We start from the raw sequence: 17,783 nt of genomic DNA, 5'->3' as shown, positions 1-17,783 counted from the left end.
TGATATTGGGTTTCTCAATTCAGATCTTATAATAATAACTTGGAGATATGTGGAAATTTTTTTTTTTTTACATTTAGGATATAAAGTTTGGCCTAAGTAATAATGATGTTTTTCCATTTCTCTATTATCTTAGTTATTTGTCCTATATTATATATGAAAAATATGGGGTCAATGAGACTATGGCCCATATACTACATCACATGACTACTTATCAGTTAAAACAAGTTTTAAATATTATCTATCTTAAAGAACATGCTTTGACCAATAAATTATGGTGATTTTATTTCTTCTTATTAAAATATCTATTTTCTAAAAAGCTCCACAGAATGTGTCATAATCTTCCTTTATAATTCCTGTAATTATTTTACAGAAATTTCCCAAATAGTAAATCCTAAAGTAATAAATAATTTTGGGGAATATTGCACTGCATCAAGCTGTTTGTTTTATCCTCTTCAGGACATTGTTTTGGCAGAGGTGGTTGATAAGGAATTATGGTATTCGATTCTGGTTCAATGAAGCCTGAGCTCACAAATCTAACTGCCCCTTGTATGTCTCTGCAGCCTTAAGTAGACACCGGGATTTGTTGAGTCTGAAATGTAGCAATATGATCAACAACTTAAAACAGAACTCACCTGATGTTTGATATTTACCCTGAAACACGTTAAACCTCACAAGGTCAAGTGGTTAACAGCTTAGAAAGCCATCAGCCTGAATGACTAGGAAACAACACAGAGTAATAGACACTTATATGGTCAACTTTCTGCTCTTCCTTGCAGGTACTCTTTATATTCCCCTTCTTCTATTTGAAAAAAAATACTGCGGAAGTGGTTGGGAGAGGATCAAGCCATACATGATTGCAGGAAACGAGTCTTGCATGTCAGCAGTCATAAGACCTTGCTTGTGTGTTTGTGTGCACTTGTGTGTGTGTGAAGAGTGCTTTGTATTCACAGTGTATATAATTAATATATAGACAAACTATAAGTCTAGAGCTTGGCTGCTTGCGCTTCCATCATTCTTTTCTGGAGATATTTTATTCTCTTGATTAAAATTTATCTAAAATTTTTGCAATCCCTCTACTATTTTTAGATAAATCAAGTATCCAGATGCAAAAATGGGTTCATGGAGCGATGAACAACGTGACAGAATTCATCCTGCTTGGCCTGACACAGAATGCAGAGATGAAGAAACTCTTGTTTGTTGTGTGTACACATGTTTACTTTCTTACCCTGGCAGGAAACCTATTCATTGTAGTGACTGTCACTACCAGCCCAATCCTGGCCTCCCCCATGTACTTTTTTCTGTCATTTTTGTCCTTCATAGATGGGTCCTTTTCCTCTATTACGGCCCCTAAAATGATATTTGACTTACTTGCTGAAAAGAATACTATCTCCTTTGTTGGGTGTATGAGTCAGGTTTTTGCAATACATTTCCTTGGGGGTGCTGAGATCATCCTGCTCACAGTGATGGCCTATGACCGCTATGTGGCCATTTGCAGGCCCCTGCACTACATGGTCACAATGAACCGGCAGGTGTGTGTTCTCCTTGTAGCTGTGTCTTGGGCTGGGGGATTTCTTCATGCCTTAATTCAAATTCTTTTCATTTTGTGGTTGCCTTTCTGTGGTCCCAATGTCATTGACCATTTCTTCTGTGATCTTTATCCTCTGCTGAAAGTCTCCTGCACTGACACTCACATCTTTGGCCTCTTTGTTGCAGCCAACAGTGGGTTCCTGTGTATGTTCAGTTTTTGTATTCTTATCACCTCCTATATACTCATCCTTTGCTCCCTCAGAATGCACAGCTCTGAAGGACGGCGGAAAGCTCTCTCCACCTGTGCCTCACATATAACGGTGGTTGTCTTATTCTTTGTACCTTGCATATTTGTATACCTTCGACCCACAAGCACGTTTCCCTTTGATAAAGCTGTGGCTGTATTTTATTCTATGATAACACCCATGTTAAACCCTTTAATCTACACTCTCAGAAATGCAGAGGTGAAAAATGCCATGAGGAAGCTCTGGATTCAAAGAGTGATATTGGGTAACAATTAATATAAATAGATAAGATAAAACAAAATCTACTGACATTTAAGAACAAGCATTACTAATGCAAAGATTTTTGGTCTTGCAGTCCTAGTATGTGAGTTTAATCATATTTTATCCACTTATTATTTGGTATCTTGAATGTTCACTCTTTCATAAATTGCCAATATTTAATTAAAAGGTGATTAAAGTCCCTTCCAATTAGAAACTCTCTGCATGTGCAAATTACTCATCAATGAAACATTGCTAATTAATATAATATTGTCACAATTTATAAAATCCATGCCAATATACATTCAATAGAATAGTTATATTCAAATCTTAAAGTAGTTTATGCAACCAATAGCACAAATATTGAAAATGTATAAAAACATTTATAGTTATGCATTTTTTTGCTAATACATCATTTTATTTCTAGCCGCTAAAGTTAGTGTAGCTTTATTATTGTGGGAAATAGTTGTTAACCAGAGATGAATGTATTTGGAGGAATGAAAGTTATAAGGCTGGTGTCATCCCAAATTTAATGCTCTTGTTTTGCACACCCTGAGAACACACTGGCATTTTAACTTATGCTATGCACAAAATAAGTTATTTTCCCTGGCTTAAAACAAAGATGGATATTATATTTTCCCAGGTATAGTTATAGGGCAAACTTGCACATGATATTCCCAGATATAATATATATGTGGAGCAATTTCCATAAAAAATATCCACACAGCAAATCCACATCAAAATATCTTTTATTGGATGTGTTTGAGCCTTAGATAATAAGGACAAAAGTAGTACAAAAGAGAAAGTTTTGATATCTGAGTAATGAAAGCAGAAATCTACGCATTCATACTTGAATAGCAAATTGTAAACCAACTGTAAACCAACTTGAGGAGTGCTTCAAAATGTTTTCACCAAATGCAATGAATGTGCCACAATGATGAGGGAGGTTGTTGATGTGGGAGGAGTGGGGGGTTGGGGGTGGGGTATGTGAGAATCTCTTATATTTTTTAATGCAACATTTTTTTGTGATTTATGTATCTTTAAAAAAAAGACAATTTAATAAAAATAATTTTAAAGAATTCAATACAATGAATTGAAACAATCCAGAGAATAAGAGAGTTTCCAGGTGAAGCCAGTGCAGTTGTCTTGAAAAATTTCGTGTTTTCACTTTTAACTTTATAATAACTGAATTAATGAAAATTATTCCATTGTCGTGCCTGGATCTCATGATATATGTACATATATATATATGGACATGATATATGCATGCTCACATATATATCATGGAGATTACTATGCAATAATTAGTAAACAATTCATTCCAAAATTAGAGTCACTTTTTCTCTGTTATGACCTATCTATTTATGATCACCAAATACCCATAGCTCCAACCATATTTTCAGCTCCCAGGTGTTGGAGATGGACCATGGGCCTTTCTCACTATAGTGATGTGTATCAGGTTGAAAACATTTAGGAGCCAGTGTGCTATGATCCAGCTTCTGTTTTTCCTCCTTCAGCAAGCCTAAAAGAAATGCAAGACTAAGAGGAAGCAACCTGGATTACTGAGTACTACATGGCAAATACCCTACATAATATCCTAATCTTCAGTGGGTTTTTCTTGAGCAAAAATAAAATTGAACATATTAAGCCACAGAGATTTCAGTGTTCATTTGTTACAGCAGCAAAACAGTTTTTTTCTGACTAATGCATTGACTATCTTGATCTTCACAAAGATTTATAAGAGAACAGATCAGCATAATTTTAGCAATTACCTTGATTCTCAAATAGTGTATAATGAGTAAATAGCAATCCTTACAGATCAAGTCAAATGAAACATTAGAAAAATTTCTCCTTCTGTGTAGTACTCTACAATGACTGAAACATAGAAACCACATATTTTAACACCATTTTTTATCCCTTTGTCTAATTGTAAGCCAATGCTAAAATCAATTGCACAATCAAAAATAGAGGGTGACTACAACAATGTAAACTCTAGTGTGACCTAGTTTTTCAATGTGTCTTGAGCAAATTTTCTGGATATCCTAGCCAGACTCTCTTCTACAATATGTATTATAGAATACATGCCCAATATGTGAAATGCAAATATACAGAATGTATGTCTAACATGTGAAATACAAATATACAGGAGTTGGCATAGGTCTAAAACAGAATAGTAATTAAGGAAAAAAAGCATATCAGATTTCAAATGGTAGTATAGATCAAATGCAATTATATCATGGGTTAAATGGCATATGAATAAAGAGATCAATAAAGCAGAAATAGAATACTGATAGTAATCAAACACATGATAATTTAGAATACAGTAATGCTGTGATTTCAGAAATGGTGAAAATATTCTGCTGCCTGCAACATAGTCTATGCTGGGTTGACGCCATCATCGCTCTGATTGCGTGGCTGCTTGAAGCTTAAAAAAAGTAAGGGAACACAAAGCTTCTTGCATTGTGCTTACATATGAAAAATGGAAGATGATGACTATTAGTTTTCAAGGTCTTTGACTAAAGTTTCAGGGATGATTGTAAGGTACATTGGTACAAAAAAAATCCTTTTTCTTTGGCTTACAAATGTTTAAATGGTAAACGTTCACAGGAATCAGATCTCCAATGCTTAAATCTGCTGATACTCGATGCACACATCTACCTCTGTTTGAGGTAAAGAAGTCAGCAACTGTCTGAGATCTTCTTCAATGGAGGAATCTTTTTTCAAAGACGGCAAAGGAGGAGGTGGGAGGAAAAAAAGCGAAGACCTCTGTTTTTGCTTCATGCCAAACCGGTAAGAGTTCTCGGAGCAGAGGGCTTGAGCGACTACCCTCTATTGGTAATTGTGCCAGTGGCGCCTGTGGGACGTCTCCTGCATAGCCTGCAGCCGCACTGCCTGGTCCTGGGACCTGCTCTTCCTCAGCAGCAGCCAAATGCAACACTCACGATCATGCACATCACCTGCACTAAAACTGTCAGCAAATGGACTCCATAATATCTTGGCTGATGTTATCAATACTTTTCTTACTGCCTTGTGAAGTTATTTTTTTGCCTGGTAGCGATTCCAAGATTTTCTCCTTTTTCTAAGGAAACCGTGTTCATATATACACACACATAATATAAGACTTCATTTTTTCTCTTTCTACCACTTAAGTATCTAATGTCAAAGACTTCTTCAAGGCCAGAATTTCATATGTGAGAAATAAAAAATCTCCTAGAATAAGTGATCCAGTAAACTTTATTATATTTCGATCTCTCTTCCGTATGTGCCCCTTTTGGGTGGAGTAAAGGTTCCTATTCTTCAGCAAAAGATGACACAATAAGCAGCCAGGGACATTCTGACAACGAGTTGGATGAGAGATGATGAGGAATGGCTGGCCCTTCCCTGCCTTGTCTCATCTGTCTCTGTGGCTCTTCCCCTCTTCTTTAAGGATATCTGTTACACGGGATTAAGGGCCCATCCTCAGCAATCTTGCCAGCACGCGGTCTCTGCTCACTTGAGACCCCTCGCTGGGGCACCGGGTTGGGAAGGTGACCACGGTCGGGGTACAGCCCATGCCTCTCTGTGACCCTGGCCAGAGAGCTCCACTCAGCCACGGGTGACACGGAACCCCCATTTCCCCTCCTCCCCCCTCATTCCATACGTTTTTATCAAAAAATAGTTGTTGAGAATGTAGACAACAATTCTTATAGACTACGGGCAAGAGTGTAGTTGATACAACCTCAAGGATGTCATGTTCACAATAACTAAGAATATCAACATTTTAAGTGCATGTACAGTTTGACCGAACAATTTCATTCTAGGAACTCATTGCACATATTAAAAAAGACCTATTTTTTTGTGTGTGGCATGAATTGTCATAGGTAAAATGGGAAACAGCATGAGGAGAACTGGATCCCTTAATTTTAGTTCACCTTAAGGAAGACTATTATATAGTAAGAAGATAACTGTGAATGATTTAGATCTATATGGACTTGTTTGGAAAGATCATCAAGATCTTAAGTAGTAAAATGCAAAGCAATCAACACAGACATAAGCACACATGCATATATGTCGTGCAAATATGTCTGTATTTGCAAAGACTACTACCTGAAGAGTCTTAAGAAAGAGAACACTGTGATTGCCTCTAAGGAGGATCACTGGTGAGAATCTGGTGAAGGATGGAAAGGAGATTTATTTTTTATTCAATACCATTTTGCATGGTTTGTATCTTACTCTCTAGCTTGTTTTATTATTGAAAGTAGAATTTTGCACACTAAAAATCATATGTAAGCCTACTGCCATTGAACATAGATGATATTCTATCTAATATTAACCATGTTTAACTATTTTAACTATTATAATAAAAGGGAAAAGCATAAATGACAAAACCTAATTACAAATAAAATGAAATAATAAAAATTCTTTATTATTATTCTCAGTCTATGATTACTTTGTTAATCAATTCCCTTCTTTATTACTTGAATCTATTACAAGATTATAAGGTAAATTCTAGAAGATAATTTTCCTTTTCTAATAATTATTTCATTCCTTTCTCACAGAATAGTACCTGACACAAAATTGGCAATCAATAAAATTTCTAAAATAAAGAATAGTTGAAAAATAATTATTATATCTAAAATGGAGAGAAAATTTCTAACATATATAACAAGATTTCAAAGAATAGGTTACTGTTATTAAGTCATTTTACATTTATATTCCTATCTATATATGCATTCTACCTTTCCAGAATGTGTTGATAAACAAGACATGATAGAGCTTACATTCTAGCATGGAAACTACTAGACAAAACTACCTGATTAAAAAATGGGCAAGACTTGAAAAGACAATTGTCCAAAGAAAAAAATGCAAATGGGAAAAAAAAACTCATGAAAAATTATTCAATATCACTAGTAATTAGGGAAATGCAAATCAAAAGTACAGTGAAATATTATTTCACACCTATAGACTGGGTGCTGTGAAAAGGTCATAAAAATAAAAGGGAGCTGCAGACTTGGCCCAGTGGTTAGGGCATCCATCTACCACATGGGAGGTCTGCAGTTCAAACCCCCCGCCTCCTTGACCTGTGTGGAGCTGGCCCATGCACAGTGCTGATGCGCGCAAGGAGTGCCCTGCCACGCAGGGGTGTCCCCTGCGTAGGGGAGTCCCATGTGCAAGGAGTGCGCCCCATAAGGAGAACCGCCCAGTGTGAAAGAAAGTGCAGCCTGCCCAGGAGTGGTGCCGCACACACGGAGAGCTTGCACAACAAGATGACGCAAGGAAAATAAACACAGATTCCCGTGCCGCTGACAACAGAAGCGGACAAAGAAAAACACGCAGCAAATAGACACAGAGAACAGACAACTGGGCGGGGTTGGGGGGAGGAGAGAAATAAATAAATAAATTTAAAAAGAAAGATTGTTTCATTAAAAAAAGTCATAAAAATTGCAAACATTGGAGAGGATGTGGAAAGATAAGAATGCTTATTCACTGTTGGTGGGAATGTAGAATGGTACAGCACTGTGGAGGACTGTTTGGCTGTTCCTTAGGAAGTTGAATATTGACTTGCCATGTGACCCAAAATGCCATTACTAAGTATATACCCAGAAGAATTGAAAGCTGTGACACAATAGATACCTGCACACCCATGTTCATAGTGGCATTATTCATAATTGCCAAAGGTTGGAAACAACCCAGGTGTCCATCAACTAATGACTAGATAAAGAAATGGTGGTGTATACACATTATGGAATATTATGCAGCAGTAAGAAATAATTATTCGTGAAACATATGACAACATGGATGAACCTGGAAGACATTGTTAGTAAAGCAAGTCAGACATAAAATGACAAATAATGTATGATTGCTCTATTATGAACTGACTACATTATATAAACTCACGGAGTTAATAATTAGAATATAGGTTACCAGAAAATAGAATAAGGGTAGAGAATGGAAAGCTGAGGGTTAATCTGTGCAGAATTGATTAAAAGGTTGTTTGTAAATATTTGGAAATGAATAGAAATGGTGAAAGCACATCATAATGTGTATAACTAACAAAGCTATTATGTCAGTATGACAGTGGTTGAAAGAGTAAGTCTAAGGTCTTACCCTTAGGGCTTACTAGAAGGAAAGCCAAAAAATATAACATGGGATTGTAAAACATAGTGAAACCTCATGTAAAATATGAATATGGGTGATGTTACACACATAGGACTGTTTTTACATAATATACAGACAAATATATAAGAGTGAAGGAAACAGAATAGCAGCTATGTGTGGCAGGGAAGGTATAGAGAGATTGATAGGTGATGAGTTTTGTTTGTTTATTGTTTCATTATTATTAGGAAAATGAAAATGCACAACTATGTGATTATACCATTGACTGTACACTTTGGATTGATTTATTCTTTATAAATGTATATAAATAAAACTGATATGTTAAAGAAGTATTGTAACAGAAAAAGATCCTTACAGCATCTATCATGTATACCTAATCATGCATTAACAATTCTTACCTATATCTTGGTGAAAACTAGCAACATCAATGACTGTGGATTAAATATTTATATTCAGACTATTTTAAATGAAAAAAACAATTCTTAAAAATGCCAGTGCCTAAGTGAATGCTGGATGATGTGGAAGGTCCATCTAATTCCATGAGTGTGGACCCATCACTGAGTTGATTGTGCTGTAGTGTGGAAGCCTTGTTCAGAGGAGATGTCATCTGCATACCTGAAGTGGTGGCAGAGCTATTTTTCCAAGGCATCCCATGTATGTTCTGTATCTGTATGATGAATTGGAAAGGCAAGGCCATAACCTGAATAGGTGTCTACTGTGAACAGCACGTAGAATACACCTTGGGATGGTGAAAGAGGGCCGATATACTTCACTTGCCAAGACCAGTCTGTAAGGTCCTCTGGAAATATATAACTAAATGTACTTTTTGGGCTCTTGCTTGTAGTTGACATCTCTCACATTGGCCGATTAGGTCTCTTTCAATGAGAACCATCCTCCATGCTCTTGGGCTCATTATTTAATGATGGTGGAATTTCAGTGTACATTTCAGTAGTGGATCCATTGTGCAGAGAATGCAGCCATGGAAAGTTCAGCTATTTCATGGGCATCATTAAGGGTAAGTTCTTTGTCCTCATCCTCCAGGCAGTACTCATCCTCTGCTTCTCTCCTAGGAGGATCAACAGCCTCATAGTGGGTGAAAAACAGCTGAAACTTTTAATGATGTTCATCTTGAACAGTCCCATGCCATGTTCATCAACATGGGTAATATAGATGGTGCCCTTCCACACTGCCAATTGTTTCCAAAAATCTCTTCCCACTCTGGGGAACCTTTGATTTTCCAATGTTCCTTCTATGAACCTGACCAGACTGCTAAGTCATTGGGAATGCCCCAATAATCAGTAGCAAATACAGTGGGTGGTTGGATCCAAGTGTTCTAGGGCTAAGAAGACCACTCATATTTCAGTCCATTTGGCACTTTAACCAGTGCCAGAGGTAAGGGAAACAGCAGCTGATGTTCAATGGACACCAGATCGCTTCAGCTTGGTCAATCCATCAGTGAATAAGTGTTCAACATCTGGTTGGGCATTCTTGAGTTGAGGTGTGAAGTACCCTCATCTCGTGTTGCAAAGAATCATTGTCAGTGGGACATCTGCCACATGCCCATACAAATGTGTCACCCTGTGGGCCCATGCAACCATGATCCTGAATATATCCCTGATTATATGCTGTTATTGGACACCGTCTGTTGAGAATTCTGATTGCACAGGACACAGAACACGATGGGGATTTCTGGCCTCAGGAGGACCTGGGATCTCTTGGTAATTCTTTCCAATAACACCAAGGCCAAATAGCACTATATAGTTGCCTATTAAATGGGAAATCTGGCTAGACTAAATCTGGGAACTTCTTGGTCCAAGAACCCTGGAGTCTGAATTCCTGCTCTCTCCTTCTGCCCCATGGACCTATGTTCATTGGTCTGGGTGGTGGAAAGCAGTGGTTCAATATAGATCCAGGCTCTAAAGGTCCTAGGGGCAGGTCAGCAGGAGCATCTTATTTTCCTGTTGTAGTGCCTACCCCTCTCTATTCCTCAGTGGAACATACCTCCTTTCTCAATTACCTTATTTAGGTATCTAGGAAGATACCATGATGAAGAATATGCTGGTGTCAAATTGCAAATAGTATAATGTCTGGGACAAAAGGTGCCTAAGGGAGCGCTTCTGCATTCCAGCACCAACAATCTATACTTGGTTGTCATGCTCCATTTACCAAGGTCAGCTCTGAGAGAGGGTATAATCTTACTGACATTTTGCTTTTGGATTTCCAATAAATTCTTATTGTTTTGTCCTACCCATTGTATTGTATTTGTCAGAGCAACATTGGCAAATTAAGACAGGTGTATAATTTCCTCATAATCTTTCCATATTATATTTATGCATAGGATGTTTATTTAAATCTGAACTTCATCTTAGACTTCCCTTCCATGATGCAGGCACCAAGAAATTTCCAGAATTAAAGTTAATGGATGGTCCTTAGGCAGTTCTACCACATGGAGAAAAGGTTTTGAAGGAAACTATAAAATGTTCTGTTTTCTCCATCCTTCTCTTTCCAGAGCAGCTGCCACACATGGAATCTGTCTAAGGAATAAGTCCTGCCTGCTATTGGTTGAAGAACTAAGAGCAAGTCTGAATCAGGATTATTCTCATATCCAGGGAATAAGATACATCACAGCACTAGAGTCTGATGAGGTAAAATAACACATTGATTAGAACTCAGGCTTAGAAATCATATCAGTCACAATTTAAAACCAAGTTATACTAATCATTAGACTTTATATCTCCTCTAAGTGGTGTTCAAAGTTTACATTAAATTTCCTAATATGCAAAATGAAATTATTAGTATTTCACCCATGGAATTATATGAAAATCATATGGTATACTAAACTTAATAGAGTGATACGTAGAAAGTGCATATTATTGGGCTAATTCTCATTGTTTTTAATTTCAATTAAATCCTATGACCTATTTTGGGAATCTCAACATCTCTGTCAGAAATTTTAATGGAGAGATTAAACACTCAGAAGATTTTGTAAATATAGTATCTTTGAATCAGTATTGAGAACAGCCAAACTTGGCCTTTATTCTCTTCTAATTTCAGCATCACTAGAATTCTATAAAGCATAGAGAAAAATACAGGTACATATAAGAATTGAGGTAATTATTGCCATAAACCTGGTCTGTGACTCCATGAGGTCACATTTCCAACACAAAATGAGCTTTTTCCAACTAACAATGAGCTTTTATTCTATATTAAGCAGCATTCTAAGCACAGTTAATGCATTATATCATAACCTCATGACAATCCTATAAGATAAGTATACCTTTTGTACAGATGTGGAAACTGAGACATCAAGATGTTGAGAAATTTGCACACATTAACATATTTAGTAAATAGACAAGACAGGCTTAGGAAGTTAAACTTGTACTTCAAAACTTTTGCTCTTGGGAATGATTCAGATAATAGAAATTAGACAGCAGTATCTCTAGCCTGCATGTGTTTATCCTCAGGGCATCAACAGTAGACTAGCAATTTTGCATTGATCTAGATTTTTTAACATGCTTAATCCTCTCTTTAATTCTTTGAGACAGGTGTTGTTTTATAGGCACTGATTAGTTAATTCTCCCCACACTAACATTCTGTGCCTTTTGTCCCAGACTCCAAGATTACTTACAAACTACCACCATAGAGAGTCTGCTTATGCAGCCTAACTGTATCTTCCCTGCCCACCATGGTTACAGATGCCAAAGCCACAAGAGGGAAGAGGATGAATTGGTTTGGCTGCCATCTTGGCTGAAGTTGCTAATTTTAATCCTTTGGGAATGAAAGCTCGGAACATCCTTAAGTAATATCAATGTAAATATTTCCCTAAAATCACACTTGAAAATGTTGATAAGGACAGTCTCTTGGGGATACCTGAACCTGGAACAACACATAAGAATACCAGCCACAGAATGCTGTTGGCCTGTGTTTCAAAGCCCTCTGTATCCAGATTCCCAAAGACCAAAGGAGTGAACTCTAGGCTGAGCACAGACATTCTTAGGCAAAGTCTTATAAGAGCTAAAATCAGGAATATGTGACTCCAAGTGCATTTGCTGTTGAGTTCATAATGCTGGGAATTCATAATTTTTCTGCTTCAGCATAGTTTTCTATTTTCAGTGTTTTAAATGTGGTGTGAACTAATCTCAAGTGGCTGCTATAGTATACTTCATATAGTCACTGGACAGCAAAAGAGCAAATGTGCCTGGAAGAATTTTATGAGAGTTCCTCCAGACGGTTAGGTGTTTCCCCATCTATTTCCACTGAATCCTAAACGTTTGAAAGTTTTCTGGTTAAAGATATTCATCACCTGAGCTGGGATGCTTGAGGACCACATTCACAGGATGGTGTGAGCCTATGGAGGAAAAACAAACCCTGTACACAGAATCAGATTTACTTAGGAAGTTTTTCTTTCCAATTAATGTAGAGTCACAACTTGAGGGAAAGGAATATTATACTTAGGGTAAAAAAACAGATGACCTTGCAAAGCAGCAGTTAGTAATGGGTCAGTGGTTGCTATCTCTATGGAAATTGTTCTTTACGGAAAAGATGCCTTGTCATAAATTGAGCATGTTACCTGTCTAAAAGTATTCAGAGGGTTAGGTACAACCTGTGTCTTCTTTACTGGTAATTATATTCAAAGGAAAAGTTATGGTCTTCATTTTACAGGTAAGTTGAATTTAAATATTTGCTTCTATTATCACAATCTTTTTGACAATTACTAGCATACCCAATATACCCAGAAAAGCATTCACTTGAGATATTATGGAGCCAGACCATAGAAAATGAAGTAAACCTTCCATTTATTTGTTTCATTGATAATAAAGTCAATAGATTCTCTTTAGAAAAACTAAGATCTCAAAAAGAACATAAAATTATTTATAATCCATAATCCAAATAAGCACTATTAGTTTTTAGTGACTTTTTAGAGACAATTCTATTATATATGTCACTTTAGACAGATGAGATTATAATAAAAATAGTTTTATATTTACATTTTCCACTATTATGTTGAAATCACCATTCCACATTAATAATTCTTTTTAAAAGTCACTTTGATGTCTACCTCATATTTCATAACCATACATCATTATTCACTTAACTCTTCCCTTCATGTAGACATTTTGGTTGTCTCCACATTTTCAATTATGAAAAATATATTGTGAAATACAAACTATATGCATAAGTGTATATATGTATATATTTCTAAGTGTAAAGAGTACTGGAGCAAGGGGCATAACCAATTTTGAAGTCCATTTTATATAAAAGCAACTTCTTTTCCAGAATATTTAACACCAACATACACTCACCATCATGGAATAATTGAACACTTGTGCATCTTTGTTAACTTGCCAGTAAAATTTAATTTATGTTTTAAATTGCATTGCTTTTGAAATAGAGGGTATGGTAATTCAAATGTCTAATATTTTTCATGATAATTCCCTTTTCCTTAGTTTTACCTTTCTTTATAATACTATGCACAGACATTTTATGTATTTGCAAATGTTATTTCTGTAGTAAGAGTTGCTTGTCATTTTTGTTGTAAACATGTTTGGAGTTTGTTCCCTCTCTTTATGTTGCTGAATGCATCAGTTTTATACTATATTTTATACCACTGCATTTTTGTATAACATGCCTCTCCCATTATCAGTTACATATTTTTCTCTATGTTCCTGTTTTTGAGCAGATCAATGCTTTAAGTTCTTAGTATATGCACTTATTTTTTGCTTTTTTCCCTTTTATTTGGTGATGATATGAAGAGAAGACCTACTTTGGCTTAAGTTGTTCCATTTTCCTTTTCTTTTCTTTTTTTTTTAATTATGAGAGAGTTGCAGGCTTATTGTAAAATCTTGCAGAAAATAAAAGATCCACCTTCTGTTAATAAAACCTTGCATTAGTGGGTACATTTGTTAAAACTGATAGATATTATTATTATAATTGAACTATTAACTATATTCTACAGTTTACAATAGGGTTCACTGTTTTGTGATATCCTATGTTTTCTTATAAATTTTTATTTTACTAATATATAAACAGGCTAAACTTACTTTGTTTGGACAAATTATACCAGTGGCTGAATAACTTTTCTTACTGCCACTGAAATATACTTAATATTTTTTAAAATACACTTTATTATATTAATGTCCTTTTGGGATTTAAGCTTTCTTCCTTCGTCTTAAGCTTTTTTGTATTCACCACTTTGAAGAGTATCTTTTAGAACCAATAGGCTTTTGAATTTATTTATCAAATCTAATACTTTCTACTGCCTGGTACATTGACTTCTGCATTCAAATGTTTTCTTAATATAATTTTTTAAAACACCATGAGATGAGTAATTATTTCATATATATGCACTCATGGTTTTGTTTATTTTTCTCTTAATATTATAGCAAGGAAATCTTTCAAGCATAAGATTTATGATATGTGGTTTCTCAATTTTGATCTTATAATGATAATTTGGAGATGTGTGGAAAACTCTACTTTTACCTATAGGACACAAAGTTTGACCTAAGTAACAAAGATGTTTTTCAATTCCTCTATGCCCTTTGCTATTTTTCCTATATTAAATATATATAAAAAAATTGGGGATCAAGGTGACTATGACACTACATAGCTACTTATCAGTAAAAACAAAATATAAATATAGTATATTTATCCTAAAGAACATAGCCTGAACAATAAATTGCAGTGCTTTCTCATATTAAAATATCTGTTTTCTGAAGAGGCTCAGAGAATGTGTATATTCCTTACATGGACACTAGAAATTTACCATGACAGGAATTTCCAAGACAGTAAATTCTAGAGTTAACAAATAAATTTGGGGAATATTGTACTGCACCAAGCTGTCTGTTTTATCCTCTTTAGGATATCATTCTTGCAGATGTGTTTGATAAGGAATCTATGATATTCTTATGCAATTGTGTTTCAATGAAGCATGAGCTCATAAATCTCACTGCCCTGGGTATGTTTCTGCAGCCTTAAGTATTCACTCAGTTCATTTGAGTCTGATATGTGACTATGTGATCCATAATTTCAAATATATAGAATCACCTGATTTTTTACATTTGCCCTGAATCAAGTTAAACCAACAAGGATATGAAACTCTACAGCTGAGTATCATCTGCCTGAATGACTGGAAAATAACACAGGGAGGTGGATATAGTCAATCTTCTGCTCCTTCTCACAGTATTCTTTTATTTTCCTGTTTTTTCTAATTGAAAAAAAATAGTGTGGCAGTAATCAGGAGAGGATTCAATCATATATGATTTCAGGAAATGTGCCTGGCATGAAAACCACCATAAAACCTTACTTCTGTGTGTGTGTGTGTGTGTATGTGTGTGTAAGGAGGCTATTGTATTCAACACTATATATAATTAAAAATATAGACAACCTTCAAGTCTAGGATTTGCTTGGGTTTCCACCATTCTTATCTGGAGATATATTATTTTCTCAAATAAAATTTACCTAACACCTTTGCAATCCCTATGCTATTCGCAGATAAATCTATTATCCAAATGTAAAACTGAATACATGGAGAGATGAGAAACGTGACAGAATTCATCCTGCTGGGCCTGACACAAAATCCAGATTTGCAGAAACTCTTGTTAGTCGTGTTTACACTCATTTATATTCTCACCCTGGCAGGCAATCTATTCATTGTAGTGACCATTGCCAACAGCCCAGCCCTGGGCTCCCCCATGTATTTTTTTTTGTCATTTTTGTCCTTCATAGACGGCTCCTTCTCTACTATCACTGTCCCCAAAATGATTTTTAACTTAGTCACTGAGAAGAAAACCATCTCCTTTGTTGGGTGCATGACTCAGGTCTTTGCAGAACATTTCTTTGGGGGATGTGAGGTCACTCTGCTTGCAGTGATGGCTTATGACCGCTATGTGGCCATCTGCAGGCCCCTGCATTACATGATCACAATGAACCGGCAGATGTGTGTTCTCCTGGTGGTCCTGTCCTGGACTGGGGGGTTTCTTCATACCTTGATTCAGATCCTTTTTATTGTGTGGTTGCCTTTCTGTGGTCCCAATGTTATTGACCATTTCTTCTGTGATCTTTATCCTCTGCTGAAAGTCTCCTGCACTGACACACACATCTTTGGCCTCTTTGTTGCTGCCAACAGTGGCTTCATGTGTATGCTCAGTTTTTGTATTCTTATTACCTCCTATGTCCGAATCCTTTGGTCCTTAAGGTCTCATAGCTCTGAAGGGCGGCGGAAAGCTCTCTCCACCTGTGCCTCCCATATTACTGTGGTTGTCTTATTCTATGTACCCTGTATATTTGTATACCTTCGGCCCATGACCACCTTCCCCATTGATAAAGCTGTGGCTGTATTTTACACTATGATAACACCCATGTTAAACCCTTTAATCTACACCCTCAGAAATGCAGAGGTGAAAAATGCCATGAGGAAGCTCTGGATTCAAAGAGTGTTCTTGGGTAACAATTCATGTAAATGGAGAAGATAAAATGAAATGTGATATTTTATGAGCCAGAGATTTTAATACAAAGATACTGGTCTTGTAGTCAGAATAAAAAATATTTATATTTTATCTGCTCTTTATCTGGAATCTTGAATATTTCCTCTTTTATAAAATACCAATATTTAATTAAAAGGTGGCTAGAGTCCTTCCATTTAGAAAATCCGTGTTTGTACAAATTGTTGATCAATGAGACATTGCTAATTGTCATAGTTTGGAAAATCCATGTTAATATATATATTGAATAGAATAATTATCTTAAAATCTTCAAGTATAGTTTATGTAACTAACAGTCAAACTACTGAAAATAAATTAAAAAATCTTTATGGCTAAGAGTTTTTTTGCTAACACATCACCTTTATCTCAGCTGCTGAAGTCAGTGTAGTCTTATCATAGTGGGAAATAGGCATCAACCAGAAAGGAATATATTTGGAATAATGAGAGAAAGTTTTTAAGAGAAGCACCATTCCACAGTTAATACTGCTGTGTTGGACAACCCTGAGAACACTTTACATTGGAATTTTGATATGTCCAGAGTAAAGTATTTTCCTGTCTTAAGCCAAGGAGCTTCCAGGAACAGCCATAGAGCAAACTTGCACAGGATATACCCAAATATAATATATATGTGGAACAAGTTTCCATCAAAAACATCCTCATAGCATAGAAAAATATCATTTATTGGATATATTTAAGCCTTAGATAATAGGAACAAAAGTGGCTAGTACAAAAGAGTTGATATCTGAGAAATTAAGGCAGAAATTTGCACATTCAAATTTGAACAGAAAATTTAGACTAATTACATACCACTTGGGATATTTTAACCTAAATTGCAATACTAAGAGGCAGAATTTAGATAATAGAAGAGGATCCAGATGAAGTTAGGGCAGTTTTTGTTTTTCGTTTTTAATTTATTTTTAAAGATACTTAGATAACATAAATGTTACATATAAAATGTAGGAAATTTCCATATGTCCTGCTCCCTACCCCTCCTACACTTTTCCACATTAACAACATCCTTCATTAGTATGGTACATTTATTACAATTGGTGAACACATATTGGTCCATTGCCACTAATAGTTTTTTTCTTAAAGTGTTAAGGATATTTTATTAAATGTAGAAAAAGTACAACTATAAACAAATACATGACTTCTTCCAAAAGGTCACTTTGTGATG

The 17,783-nt window shown here is 35.7% G+C and overlaps 2 protein-coding genes across 2 annotated transcripts; both read left to right on the top strand.

Annotated features, from left to right (window-relative positions):
- Positions 1-1,127: 1,127 nt before the first annotated feature.
- Positions 1,128-2,048, top strand: LOC101447828 (olfactory receptor 4C5-like). Its single transcript, XM_004457988.1, has one exon. The coding sequence runs from the start codon at positions 1,128-1,130 to the stop codon at positions 2,046-2,048; it is 921 nt and encodes a 306-aa protein (XP_004458045.1).
- A 13,552-nt stretch (positions 2,049-15,600) lies between these two features.
- LOC101428434 (olfactory receptor 4C5-like) lies at positions 15,601-16,597 on the top strand. Its single transcript, XM_023588609.1, has one exon. The coding sequence runs from the start codon at positions 15,659-15,661 to the stop codon at positions 16,595-16,597; it is 939 nt and encodes a 312-aa protein (XP_023444377.1). The 5' UTR covers positions 15,601-15,658.
- Positions 16,598-17,783: the final 1,186 nt, after the last annotated feature.

The sequence above is a fragment of the Dasypus novemcinctus genome, chromosome 10 (genome assembly GCF_030445035.2).
Source record: "Dasypus novemcinctus isolate mDasNov1 chromosome 10, mDasNov1.1.hap2, whole genome shotgun sequence".
NCBI lineage: Eukaryota > Metazoa > Chordata > Mammalia > Cingulata > Dasypodidae > Dasypus > Dasypus novemcinctus.
This window is presented reverse-complemented; position numbering and strand designations above follow the sequence as displayed.

Excerpts from the sequence above, each read along its gene's own strand:
- LOC101447828 (XM_004457988.1), top strand. The coding sequence starts at position 1,128 with ATGAACAACGTGACAGAATTCATCCTGCTTGGCCTGACACAGAATGCA.
- LOC101428434 (XM_023588609.1), top strand. The coding sequence starts at position 15,659 with ATGAGAAACGTGACAGAATTCATCCTGCTGGGCCTGACACAAAATCCA.